The 13,247-nt window shown below is 55.5% G+C and overlaps 1 protein-coding gene across 1 annotated transcript in view; it reads right to left on the minus strand.

Annotated features, from left to right (window-relative positions):
• The window catches only part of LOC134342248 (solute carrier family 2, facilitated glucose transporter member 3-like), a 34,968-nt gene extending 21,926 nt beyond the window's left edge, over positions 1 to 13,042 (minus strand). Inside the window, exons 1-2 of the mRNA XM_063040211.1 lie at positions 12,511 to 13,042; positions 10,485 to 10,586 (exon numbers count right to left, since the gene is read on the minus strand). Of these exons, the coding sequence (XP_062896281.1) occupies positions 10,485 to 10,586; positions 12,511 to 12,525 (117 nt within the window). The 5' untranslated portion in view covers positions 12,526 to 13,042. The remainder of the gene's footprint in view (positions 1 to 10,484; positions 10,587 to 12,510) is intronic.
• Positions 13,043 to 13,247: the final 205 nt, after the last annotated feature.

Consider the following 13,247-nt stretch of genomic DNA (forward strand, 5'->3'; position numbering starts at 1 on the left):
CCGTGACTCCACTTTCAGGGAACCGTGTCCCCGTACCCCTGGGTCCCTCTGTTCCACAACACTCCCCGGGGTCCCTGTCTACCTGTGACTCCACTGTCAGGGAACCGTGTCCCCGTACCCCTGGGTCCCTCTGTTCAACAACACTCCCCAGGGTCCATCCCGTTCACTCTAAAAGCCCTACCCTAGTTTGCCTTCCCAAAATGGAACACCTCCCTTTTGTCCCAATTAAACTGCATTTGCCACTTCTTGGCCCACTTCCCCGGCCGATTGAGATCATGAGCTGTAAATCATGAGCGCCATCTTCACCGTTAACAACGACACCAATTCTAGCGTGTTCCTGGCGTACCACACACCAAGTTGCAGGTGGTGTGAAGATAACACACTTAATGAATTGCGTGTTGCATGTCACCCTCCCCTCCACGGACTCTGTCTACACATCCCTCCACTGCCTCGGAAAATCAGACGAAATAATCAGAGACCACCCCTCTCCACTTCTCCCAGCTACACCAGACATTCCCCCAACCTCCGTTCCATACTGTCCTCCAATCACCGAGAAATTATGCCCCCTCGTTTTAGCCATTTCCACCCCACTCGGGGAGAAGTCCCTGATCATACACTCTGTCTACCCCTCTTATCATCTTGTACACCTCTATCAAGTCACCTCTCTTCCTCCTCCGCTCTAAAGAGAAAAGCCCGAGCTCACTCAACCTCTCCTCAGAAAACACGCTGTCTAATCCAGGCAGCATCCTGGTGAATCTCCTCTGCACCCTCTCTAATCCAGGCAGCGTCCTGGTGAATCTCCTCTGCACCCTCTCTAATCCAGGCAGCGTCCTGGTGAATCTCCTCTGCACCCTCTCTAATCCAGGCAGCGTCCTGGTGAATCTCCTCTGCACCCTCTCTAATCCAGGCAGCGTCCTGGTGAATCTCCTCTGCACCCTCTCTAATCCAGGCAGCGTCCTGGTGAATCTCCTCTGCACCCTCTCTAATCCAGGCAGCGTCCTGGTGAATCTCCTCTGCACCCTCTCTAATCCAGGCAGCGTCCTGGTGAACCTCCTCTGCACCCTCTCTAATCCAGGCAGCGTCCTGGTGAACCTCCTCTGCACCCTCTCTAATCCAGGCAGCGTCCTGGCGAATCTCCTCTGCACCCTCTCTAATCCAGGCAGCATCCTGGCCAATCTCCTCTGCACCCTCTCTAATCCAGGCAGCATCCTGGTGAATCTCCTCTGCACCCTCTCTAATCCAGGCAGCATCCTGGCGAATCTCCTCTGCACCCTCTCTAATCCAGGCAGCATTCTGGCGAATCTCCTCTGTACCCTCTCTAATCCAGGCAGCATCCTGGTGAATCTCCTCTGCACCCTCTCTAATCCAGGCAGCACCCTGGTGAATCTCCTCTGCACCCTCTCTAATCCTGGTACCATCCTGGTGAATCTCCTCTGCACCCTCTCTAATCCAGCCAGCATTCTGGTGAATCTCCTCTGCACCCTCTATAATCCAGGCAGCATCCTGGTGAATCTCCTCTGCACCCTCTCTAATCCAGGCAGCATCCTGGTGAATCTCCTCTGCACCCTCTCTAATCCAGGCAGCATCCTGGTGAATCTCCTCTGCACCCTCTCTAATCCAGGCAGCATCCTGGTGAATCTCCTCTGCACCCTCTCTAATCCAGGCAGCATCCTGGTGAATCTCCTCTGCACCCTCTCTAACCCAGGCAGCATCCTGGTGAATCTCCTCTGCACCCTCTCTAACCCAGGCAGCATCCTGGTGAATCTCCTCTGCACCCTCTCTAATCCAGGCAGCATCCTGGTGAATCTCCTCTGCACCCTCTCTAATCCAGGCAGCATCCTGGTGAATCTCCTCTGCACCCTCTCTAATCCAGGCAGCATCCTGGTGAATCTCCTCTGCACCCTCTCTAATCCAGGCAGCATCCTGGTGAATCTCCTCTGCACCCTCTCTAATCCAGGCAGCATCCTGGTGAATCTCCTCTGCACCCTCTCTAATCCAGGCAGCATCCTGGTGAATCTCCTCTGCACCCTCTCTAATCCAGGCAGCATCCTGGTGAATCTCCTCTGCACCCTCTCTAATCCAGGCAGCATCCTGGTGAATCTCCTCTGCACCCTCTCTAACCCAGGCAGCATCCTGGTGAATCTCCTCTGCACCCTCTCTAACCCAGGCAGCATCCTGGTGAATCTCCTCTGCACCCTCTCTAATCCAGGCAGCATCCTGGTGAATCTCCTCTGCACCCTCTCTAATCCAGGCAGCATCCTGGTGAATCTCCTCTGCACCCTCTCTAATCCAGGCAGCATCCTGGTGAATCTCCTCTGCACCCTCTCTAATCCAGGCAGCATCCTGGTGAATCTCCTCTGCACCCTCTCTAATCCAGGCAGCATCCTGGTGAATCTCCTCTGCACCCTCTCTAATCCAGGCAGCATCCTGGTGAATCTCCTCTGCACCCTCTCTAATCCAGGCAGCGTCCTGGTGAATCTCCTCTGCACCCTCTCTAATCCAGGCAGCGTCCTGGTGAATCTCCTCTGCACCCTCTCTAATCCAGGCAGCGTCCTGGTGAATCTCCTCTGCACCCTCTCTAATCCAGGCAGCATCCTGGTCAATCTCCTCTGCACCCTCTCTAATCCAGGCAGCGTCCTGGTGAATCTCCTCTGCACCCTCTCTAATCCAGGCAGTATCCTGGCGAATCTCCTCTGCACCCTCTCTAATCCAGGCAGCGTCCTGGTGAATCTCCTCTGCACCCTCTCTAATCCAGACAGCATCCTGGTGAATCTCCTCTGCACCCTCTCTAATTCTGGTACCATCCTGGTGAATCTTCTCCTCTACACCCTCTTTAATCCTGGTACCATCCTGGTGAATCTCCTCTACACCCTCTCTAATCCAGGCAGCATCCTGGTGAATCTCCTCTGCACCCTCTGTAATCCACGAGTATGGGGTAGTCTGCTCTTGCCATTCTATCATGGCTGTTTTATTACCAAGCTGGGTTAGTAAATCAGCTGATGACACAGAGGTCCGGTGGGGGGGTGAGTGTTGTGGATAGTATGGGAGGCTGTCAGAAGTTACAGCGGGATGTCGATGGGATGCAAGACTGGGCTGAGGAGTGGCAGATGGAGTTCGACCCAGAGAAGCGTGAGGGGGTTCTCTTCGGTTGGTCTAACACGATGGCAGAATATAGCATTGATGGCAAGACTCTTGGCAGTGTGGAGGATCAGAAGGACCTCGGGGTCCGAGTCCGACACTTTCCAGCCCTATGTCGCCTCTTTCTAATGATCTGATTTAAGTTTCGACCGAGAGAACGACGCCAGCCCCTCTTCTTCCTCCCTGCCTGTCCTCTCAGTACAATGTGTATCCTTGGACGTTAAGCTCCCAGCTGTAATCTTCTTTCAGCCGCGATCCAGTGCTGCCCGGATCGTCATACGTCCCAGGCTGGACCGCAGGTTCGTCCGCCTTATTCCGAGTACCGCAGGCATTCTCAGAGACCGGCTTTAGGCCGTTTCGAGTTTATCTGTCTTTTACGTTGCAACACATCCTGTTGACTGCAATTTCGCCCTGTCATCAGCCTCTCCTTGTCTCAGTACACACTGCTTCTAACATCCCCGTGTCTCTGAAATGTCCCTAATGCGTCTGTCTCCGCCACCACCCCTGACAGGGCGTTCCACACACCCACCCCTCCCTGTGTAAAAAAAAATCACCCCCTATACTTTCCTCCGATCACCGAGAAATCATGCCCCCTCGTATCAGCCATTTCCACCTTCCCTCGGGAAAAAGTCTCGGAATGTCCACCCGATCTACGCCTCTCATCATCATGAACGCCTCTGTCCAGACACCTCGCGTCCTCCGTCGCTCCCCTGGAACGGCCCTCCCGGGTCTTACTGTGTGTTTGGGGGGCTGTGCGTTTCTCTGTTTGTGTATGTCTGTGTGTGTATGTGTGTCTGTGTGTGTGTTCATCTGTGTGTGAGGCTGTGTCTGTCTGTGTCTATGTGTCTGTGTCTGTGTGTGCGTGTGTGTCTGTGTCTGTGTGTGCGTGTCTCCGTCTGTGTTTGTGTTTGTCTGTCTGTCTATCTGTATCTGTGTGTGTGTGTGTTTGTGTGTCTCTGTGTCTGCATGCGTGTGTGTGTGTGTCTATATGTGCCTGTGTCTCTGTATCTGTGTGTGTGTGTGTGTGTCTCTCTCTCTGTCTGTATATCTGTGTGTGTGTGTGTCTCTGTGTCTGTATGTCTGTGTGTGTGTGTCTGTGTCAGTGTGTGTGTGTGTGTGTGTGTTTGTGTGTCTCTGTGTCTGTGTGTGTGTGTGTGTGTGTGTGTGTGTGTGTGTTTGTGTGTCTCTGTGTCTGTATCTCTGTGTGTCTGCGTTTGTACACCTGGATGCGTGTGTGTCTCTGTGTCAGTGTGTGTGTGTGTGTGTTTGTGTGTCTCTGTGTCTCTGTGTGTGTGTGTGTGTCTCTCTCTCTGTCTGTATATCTGTGTGTGTGTGTGTCTCTGTGTCTGTATGTCTGTGTGTGTGTGTCTCTGTGTCAGTGTGTGTGTGTGTGTGTGTGTGTTTGTGTGTCTCTGTGTCTGTGTGTGTGTGTGTCTGTGTGTCTGTGTGTGTCTGTGTGTGTGTGTCTGTATCTCTGTGTGTCTGCGTTTGTACACCTGGATGCGTGTGTGTCTCTGTGTCAGTGTGTGTGTGTGTGTGTTTGTGTGTCTCTGTGTCTCTGTGTGTGTGTGTGTGTCTCTCTCTCTGTCTGTATATCTGTGTGTGTGTGTGTCTCTGTGTCTGTATGTCTGTGTGTGTGTGTCTCTGTGTCAGTGTGTGTGTGTGTGTGTGTTTGTGTGTCTCTGTGTCTGTGTGTGTGTGTGTGTGTGTGTTTGTGTGTCTCTGTGTCTGTATGTGTGTGTGTGTGTGTGTGTGTTTGTGTGTCTCTGTGTCTGTGTGTGTGTGTGTGTGTGTGTTTGTGTGTCTCTGTGTCTGTATGTCTGTGTGTCTGCGTTTGTACACCTGGATGCGTGTGTGTCTCTGTGTCAGTGTGTGTGTGTGTGTGTGTGTGTGTGTGTGTGTGTCTGTGTGTGTGTGTCTGTATGTCTGTGTGTCTGCGTTTGTACACCTGGATGCGTGTGTGTCTCTGTGTCAGTGTGTGTGTGTGTGTGTGTTTGTGTGTCTCTGTGTCTGTGTGTGTGTGTGTGTGTCTGTGTGTGTGTGTCTCTGTGTCAGTGTGTGTGTGTGTGTGTGTGTGTGTGTCTCTGTGTATGTCTGTGTGTGTCTCTGTGTCAGTGTGTGTGTGTGTGTGTGTGTGTCTCTGTGTATGTCTGTGTGTGTCTCTGTGTCAGTGTGTGTCACCTGGATGCGTGTTCGTCTCCGTGCGCATGAGTACAGCACGGGCTGCCACTGGCTGCAACTGGGGGTGTGAGGGAGGCTGAGTCACCGTCTGATGTAACTTCCAGCCCACAGGGGAATGGATTTGTGAAATCGAGAGAGAGAGAGACATTCGTCACCATGCCATCAGAGGGGGAGGTGTGAAGCTCTCGTTATGCATCACTTCACAGGACGCCTGGTGCAGGTCCTTTCAGGATTCACACAGTCACAGCGGCAGGAAGCAGGCCTTCAACTGAATTAATCCAAGCCAGTCTATATCCCCATCCGAGACAGGGCCCTCTGCCTGCGTTTGCCCCTGGATCCCATCCGAGTGTCGTACCTGCCTCGACCACACTCCCTCCGGCAGCTCCTTCCACAGACCAGACCACCGTATCCCTCTAAACCTTCCCTATCCGTGTCCCTGTCCGAGTGTCATACCTGCCTCGACCACTCCCTCTGGCAGCTCCTTCCACAGACGGACCACCATATCCCTCTAAACCTTCCCCATCCGTGTCCCTGTCCGAGTGTCATTAATGTACCTGCCTCGACCACTTCCCCAGGCAGCTCCTTCCACAGACCGGACCACCGTATCCCTCTAAACCTTCCCTATCCGTGTCCCTGTCCGAGTGTCATACCTGCCTCGACCACACTCCCTCCGGCAGCTCCTTCCACAGACGGACCACCGTATCCCTCTAAACCTCTCCTATCCGTGTCCCTGTCCGAGTGTCATACCTGCCTCGACCACTCCCTCCGGCAGCTTCTTCCACAGACGGACCACCGTATCCCTCTAAACCTTCCCTATCCGTGTCCCTGTCCGAGTGTCATACCTGCCTCGACCACTCCCTCCGGCAGCTTCTTCCACAGACGGACCACCGTATCCCTCTAAACCTTCCCTATCCGTGTCCCTGTCCGAGTGTCCTACCTGCCTCGACCACTCCCTCCGGCAGCTTCTTCCACAGACGGACCACCGTATCCCTCTAAACCTTCCCTATCCGTGTCCCTGTCCGAGTGTCATACCTGCCTCGACCACTCCCTCCGGCAGCTTCTTCCACAGACGGACCACCGTATCCCTCTAAACCTTCCCTATCCGTGTCCCTGTCCGAGTGTCATACCTGCCTCGACCACTCCCTCCGGCAGCTTCTTCCACAGACGGACCACCGTATCCCTCTAAACCTTCCCTATCCGTGTCCCTGTCCGAGTGTCATACCTGCCTCGACCACTCCCTCCGGCAGCTTCTTCCACAGACGGACCACCGTATCCCTCTAAACCTTCCCTATCCGTGTCCCTGTCCGAGGGTCGTTAATGTACCTGCCTCGACCACGCTTCCTCCAGCAGCTCCTTCCACAGACGTACCACCCTCTGGGTGAAAAAGTTGCCCCTCGGGTCCCCATTAAATCTCTCCCCTCTGACACTCCATTTTCCTATCACCCATGTGTCTATCTCAGCGGGTCTGAAATGTCCCGAATGTACCTGCCTCTACCAGCACCCCTGACAGGGCGTCCCACACACACACCCACCACTCCCTGTGTCAAAAACCCCACCTCTGACATCGCCCCCCGTAGTTTCCACCAATCACCAAGAAATTATGCCCCCTCGTGTTAGCGATTTCCACCCTCCCTCCAGAAAAAGTCTCGACTGTCCACTCAATCTATGCCTCTTATCATCTCGTACACCTCTATCAAGTCACCTCTCTTCCTCCTTCGCTCCAAAGAGAAAAGACCGAGCTCACTCAACCTCTCCTCAGAAAACATACTCTCTAATCCAGGCAGCATCCTGGTGAATCTCCTCTGCACCCTCTCTAATCCAGACAGCATCCTGGTGAATCTCCTCTGCACCCTCTCTAATCCAGGCAGCGTCCTGGTGAATCTCCTCTGCACCCTCTCTAATCCAGGCAGCATCCTGGTCAATCTCCTCTGCACCCTCTCTAATCCAGGCAGCATCCTGGTGAATCTCCTCTGCACCCTCTCTAATCCGGGCAGCATCCTGGTGAATCTCCTCTGCACCCTCTCTAATCCGGGCAGCGTCCTGGTGAATCTCCTCTGCACCCTCTCTAATCCAGGCAGCATCCTGGTCAATCTCCTCTGCACCCTCTCTAATCCAGGCAGCATCCTGGTGAATCTCCTCTGCACCCTCTCTAATCCAGACAGCATCCTGGTGAATCTCCTCTGCACCCTCTCTAATCCGGGCAGCGTCCTGGTGAATCTCCTCTGCACCCTCTCTAATCCAGGCAGCATCCTGGTCAATCTCCTCTGCACCCTCTCTAATCCAGGCAGCGTCCTGGTGAATCTCCTCTGCACCCTCTCTAATCCAGGCAGCGTCCTGGTGAATCTCCTCTGCACCCTCTCTAACCCAGGCAGCGTCCTGGTCAATCTCCTCTGCACCCTCTTTAATTCAGGCAGCATCCTGGTGAATCTCCTCTGCACCCTCTCTAACCCAGGCAGCGTCCTGGTGAATCTCCTCTGCACCCTCTCTAATCCAGGCAGCATCCTGGTCAATCTCCTCTGCACCCTCTCTAATCCAGGCAGCATCCTGGTGAATCTCCTCTGCACCCTCTCTAACCCAGGCAGCATCCTGGTGAATCTCCTCTGCACCCTCTCTAATCCAGGCAGCATCCTGGTCAATCTCCTCTGCACCCTCTCTAATCCAGGCAGCATCCTGGTGAATCTCCTCTGCACCCTCTCTAATCCGGGCAGCATCCTGGTGAATCTCCTCTGCACCCTCTCTAATCCGGGCAGCGTCCTGGTGAATCTCCTCTGCACCCTCTCTAATCCAGGCAGCATCCTGGTCAATCTCCTCTGCACCCTCTCTAATCCAGGCAGCATCCTGGTGAATCTCCTCTGCACCCTCTCTAATCCGGGCAGCATCCTGGTGAATCTCCTCTGCACCCTCTCTAATCCGGGCAGCGTCCTGGTGAATCTCCTCTGCACCCTCTCTAATCCAGGCAGCATCCTGGTCAATCTCCTCTGCACCCTCTCTAATCCAGGCAGCGTCCTGGTGAATCTCCTCTGCACCCTCTCTAATCCAGGCAGCGTCCTGGTGAATCTCCTCTGCACCCTCTCTAACCCAGGCAGCGTCCTGGTCAATCTCCTCTGCACCCTCTCTAATTCAGGCAGCATCCTGGTGAATCTCCTCTGCACCCTCTCTAACCCAGGCAGCGTCCTGGTCAATCTCCTCTGCACCCTCTCTAATTCAGGCAGCATCCTGGTGAATCTCCTCTGCACCCTCTCTAATCCAGGCAGCATCCTGGTGAATCTCCTCTGCACCCTCTCTAATCCAGGCAGCATCCTGGTGAATCTCCTCTGCACACTCTTGAAATCTCCCACATCCTTACTGCAATGAGGCGACCAGAACTGAACACAATACCGCAGGTGTAGGTCTAGCCAGGGTTTTTACAGAGCTGCCACATTCCCCTGCGACTCTCGAACTCAATCTCTGACTAATGAGGGCCGACACACCTTCGTAACCACCCTGTCAACCCGCGCGGGTCGTCAATGTGAGACATTGATCTCCATCTGCTGATTCACACCAACGCAAGGCTTGGGACAGTCACACACAAACTGTATCACACACACACACACACACACACTCTCACAGACACAGACACAGTATCCCCATCTTCACAGAGATTGATAGGGAGGGAGGGAAAGAGAAAAAGCGGGGGGAGAGAGGGAGGGAGGGAGGGAGGGAGGGAGAGAGGGAGGGAGAGAGGGGGAGAGGGAGCAAGAGAGGGAGGGAGAGAGGGAGGGAGGGAGAGAGGGAGGGAGAGAGAGAGGGAGAGAGGGAGAGAGGGAGGGAGAGAGGGAGGGAGAGAGGAAGGGAGAGAGGAAGGGAGAGAGGGAGGGAGAGAGGGAGAGAGGGAGGGAGAGAGGGAGGGAGAGAGGGAGAGAGGGAGAGAGGGAGGGAGAGAGGGAGAGAGGGAGGGAGAGAGGGAGGGAGGGAGGGAGGGAATTTAATGCAGACAAGTGTGAGATGTTGCACTTTGGGAGGACAAACTAGAGTAGGATTTACACAATAAGGCACTGAGGAGTGCAGTAGAACAGAGGGATCAGAGACCACACAGACATAATTCCTTGAAACTGACATCACAGATAGATAGGGTTGTAAAGAAAGCTTTCGGCCTATTGGCCTTCACAAATCAAAATATTGAGTACAGGGCTTGGGATGTTATGTTGAAGTTTATAAGACATTGCTGAGACTAAATTTGGAGTATTGTATGAAGTTCTGTTCACGTACCTACAGAGAAGATATCAAGAATATTGAAAGAGTACAGAGAAAATTTACAGGCATGTTTTCAGAACTTGAGGGCCTGAATTATAGTGAAAGATTGAATGCATTAACACTTTATTCCCTGTAGTTCAGGAGAATGAGGAGAGGTTTGGTAAAGACACACAACAATATGAGAGTATTAGTGAGGGTAAGAGTTCGGCACGGACTAGAAGGGCCAAGATGGCCTGTTTCCGTGCTGTAATTGTTATATGGTTATATGGTTATATGGAGAGAGGGGAGATGGACAGGTGGAGGAGGGTGAGGGAGACTCAGATACAGCGTTGATACGGAGAGAGATAGAGGACGAGGGAGAGACAAAGAGAGGGAGAGATTGGGGGGAGAGAAGGGGAAGGTGAGTGGGACAGAGAGAGAGAGAGAGAGACTGAGAGAATTGTGTAACAACTGAAAAGGGGAAATGAGATCGAGAGAGTGTCATTGAAACAGGGATGAAAGTTGGCAGCCGTGAGATGTACGAGAGAGAGAAGAGGTTGGGAGAGAGAGAAGGGGAGAGGGGAGAGGGAGGGAGGGAGAGACAGAGAGAGGGAGAAAGATAGAGGGGGGAGAAAGAGTGAGAGGGAAAGGAGAGAGAGGGGACGAAGGGCGTGACAGACAGAGAGACTGACGGGCAGTTGAACTAAAGACCCACACACACACACACGGACGAGCCCAGAGGCAGACGAGACACACTGTCTGCTGGGGGTGGGGGGAACGGGAGTGGAGGGTCTTGTCCCGCAACATCGGACCACCTTTCCCTTCACAGGTGCCGTCTGACTGCCGACACGACCCTCCCGCAGCCTGTAAGCCGAGCCGAGCCAAAACCCTCGGTGGGACCGGGATGGGTCCAGGTTCACCCCCTCCCTCACCCAGCGCTCATTGGGACTTACCGTCTCGGGGGCATTGATAACCCCGATGTTGTAGCCAAACTGCAGGGAGCCAATGACAGCCACAAGAACAGCGTAGATCAAACGTATCGTCAAACGGGACTGCTGTGGGGCAGCACAGAGCAAAAGGTTCATTCACCTCTGGGTCGGGGTACCTGTCCCTCTGCCCCACTGCCCGTCTCCGTCACCCCTCCCTCCCCGTCTCCATCACCCCCTCCTTCCCCTACACCCCTCCCCGTCTCCGTCACCCCCTCCCTCCTCTACACCCCTCCCCGTCTCCCTCACCCCCTCCCTCCCTCCCCTACACCCCTCCCCGTCTCCGTCACCCCCTCCCTCCCCTACATCCCTCCCCGTCTCCGTCACCCCCTCCCTCCCCTACACCCCTCCCCGTCTCCCTCACCCCCTCCCTCCCCTACACCCCTCCCTGTCTCCGTCACCCCCTCCCTCCCCTACGCCCCTCCCCGTCTCCCTCACCCCCTCTCTCTCCTACACCCCTCCCCGTCTCCATCACCCCTTCCCTCCCCTACACCCCTCCCCGTCTCCGTCACCCCCTCCCTCCCCTACACCCCTCCCCGTCTCCGTCACCCCCTCCCTCCCCTACACCCCTCCCCGTCTCCCTCACCCCCTCCCTCCCCTACACCCCTCCCTGTCTCCGTCACCCCCTCCCTCCCCTACGCCCCTCCCCGTCTCCCTCGCCCCCTCTCTCTCCTACACCCCTCCCCGTCTCCATCACCCCTTCCCTCCCCTACACCCCTCCCCGTCTCCGTCACCCCCTCCATCCCCTACACCCCTCCCCATCTCCGTCACCCCCTCCCTCCCCTATACCCCTCCCCATCTCCATCAACCCCTCCCTCCCTGTCTCCGTCACCCCTCCCTCCCCTACACCCCTTCCTCTCTCTCCCTTCTCCCTCCCTCTCTGCCCCTCTCTCATTCCCTCTCTCTCTCCGTCTCCCTCTGTCCTTCCTGCTGTTTTCTATCTCCTTTCAGTGACCTCTAACGAACAGATTCTGCCTGAGTTCCGAGATGCTCCGCTCTCACTGGGCCCAGTGTTTTCCCACGTCTGGGCCTGATCTGGCCTCTTCCTGTACATTTTAGCCTCTCTCCCCCCTCCTCTTTACCTCCTCCTGCCGTGTTTCACTCACACTACCCCTCCACTCCCCGTTCCCTCGCCAATCCCTGCCTTTCGTCTCCCTCCCATCCCACCATCTCGCCTCCCTCTCCATCCCCTCGCTGTCTATCCCTCATTCCCTTTTCATCTCCTCATCCCTCCCCGTCTGCACTGTCTCCATCCCGTTCTCTCCCTCCATCTCCTCACCCATCCATCCCTCTGATCTTCACCCCCTTTCTTTATCCCTCCATCCCTCTCCCCTCTGTCCCCGTCCCACTCTCCATCCATCTTACCCCATCCCTCCATCCCCCTCCCTTCCTATCCCTCCATCCCTCTCCCTTCCCATCCTTCCATCCCTCTCCCTTCCCATCCCTCCATTCCTCTCTCTCCCCATCCCTCTTACCCTATCCCTCCATCCCTCTGTCCCTCTTTCCCCATCCCTCCATCCCCCTCCCTTCCTATCCCTCCATCCCTCTCCCTTCCCATCCTTCCATCCCTCTCCCTTCCCATCCCTCCATTCCTCTCTCCCCATCCCTCTTACCCCATCCCTCCATCCCACTGTCCCTCTTTCCCCATCCCTCCATTCCCCTCCCTTCCTATCCCTCCATCCCTCTCCCTTTCCATCCTTCCATCCCTCTCCCTTCCCATCCCTCCATTCCTCTCTGTCCCCATCCCTCCATCCCTGTCCCTCTTTTCCCATCCCTCCATCCCCTCTCCCTTCCCACCCCTCCATTCCTCTCCCTTCCCATCCCTCTTACCCCATCCCTCCATCACTCTTTCCATCCCTCAGTCCCTCTCTCCCTCTTTCCATCCCTCGCTCCATCAGTCCACCCCTCCATCCCCCACTCTCTCCATCCCTGTCTCCCTCCATCCCCCCTCCCTCCATCCACCCTCTCTCTCTCCCCAGCTCTGCGCCGGTACCTTTTTATCGTCCATATTCCGCGTTCAGTAACCGGGCCGGCAGCCCGGATCGACGGCTCGCTGGAGACAGAGGTCCCGCCGGAATCGGGATGCCGGGCGAGGGTGCGCGATTCCTCCCTCCCTCTCCCTCTCTCTCTCTGTCTCTCTCTCTGTGTCTCTGTGTCTCTCTCTATCTCTCTCTCTCTCTGTCTCTCTCTCTGTGTCTCTGTGTCTCTCTCTCACTCTCTCCCTCTCCCTCTCTCTCTCTCTCTCTCTCTCTGTCTGTCTCTCTCTCTCTCTGTGTCTCTCTCTCACTCTCTCTCTCTCTCTCTCTCTATCTCTCTCTCTCTCTGTCTCTCTCTCTGTGTCTCTGTGTCTCTCTCTCACTCTCTCTCTCTCTCTCTCTCTCTCTCTCTCTCTCTCTGTCTGTCTCTCTCTCTCTGTGTCTCTCTCTCACTCTATCTCTCTCTCACGGACCGCACTCCGGTGACTCCTCGGCGCCGGCTCTGTCGCTTCCTGCAGCCGAGGCTTCAATATAATCCGCGGCGAGTCATGCAGACTCACACGTAGCTGAGACCGGCCCCCGTCGCGGGGAGGAGACTCGGGGCTGACGGAATCCGCTCCTCCCTCCCTCCCTCCCTTCCTTCCGTCCGTCCTACCTCCCCTCCTCCTCCCCTCCTACTCCCCCTCCGTCCCCACACCCCTCCCATCAGCTCCGGACAACAAATCCCCTCACCCGGTCTCGCCCGTCACCCCCC

This window comes from Mobula hypostoma, unplaced genomic scaffold (genome assembly GCF_963921235.1).
Source record: "Mobula hypostoma unplaced genomic scaffold, sMobHyp1.1 scaffold_70, whole genome shotgun sequence".
NCBI lineage: Eukaryota > Metazoa > Chordata > Chondrichthyes > Myliobatiformes > Myliobatidae > Mobula > Mobula hypostoma.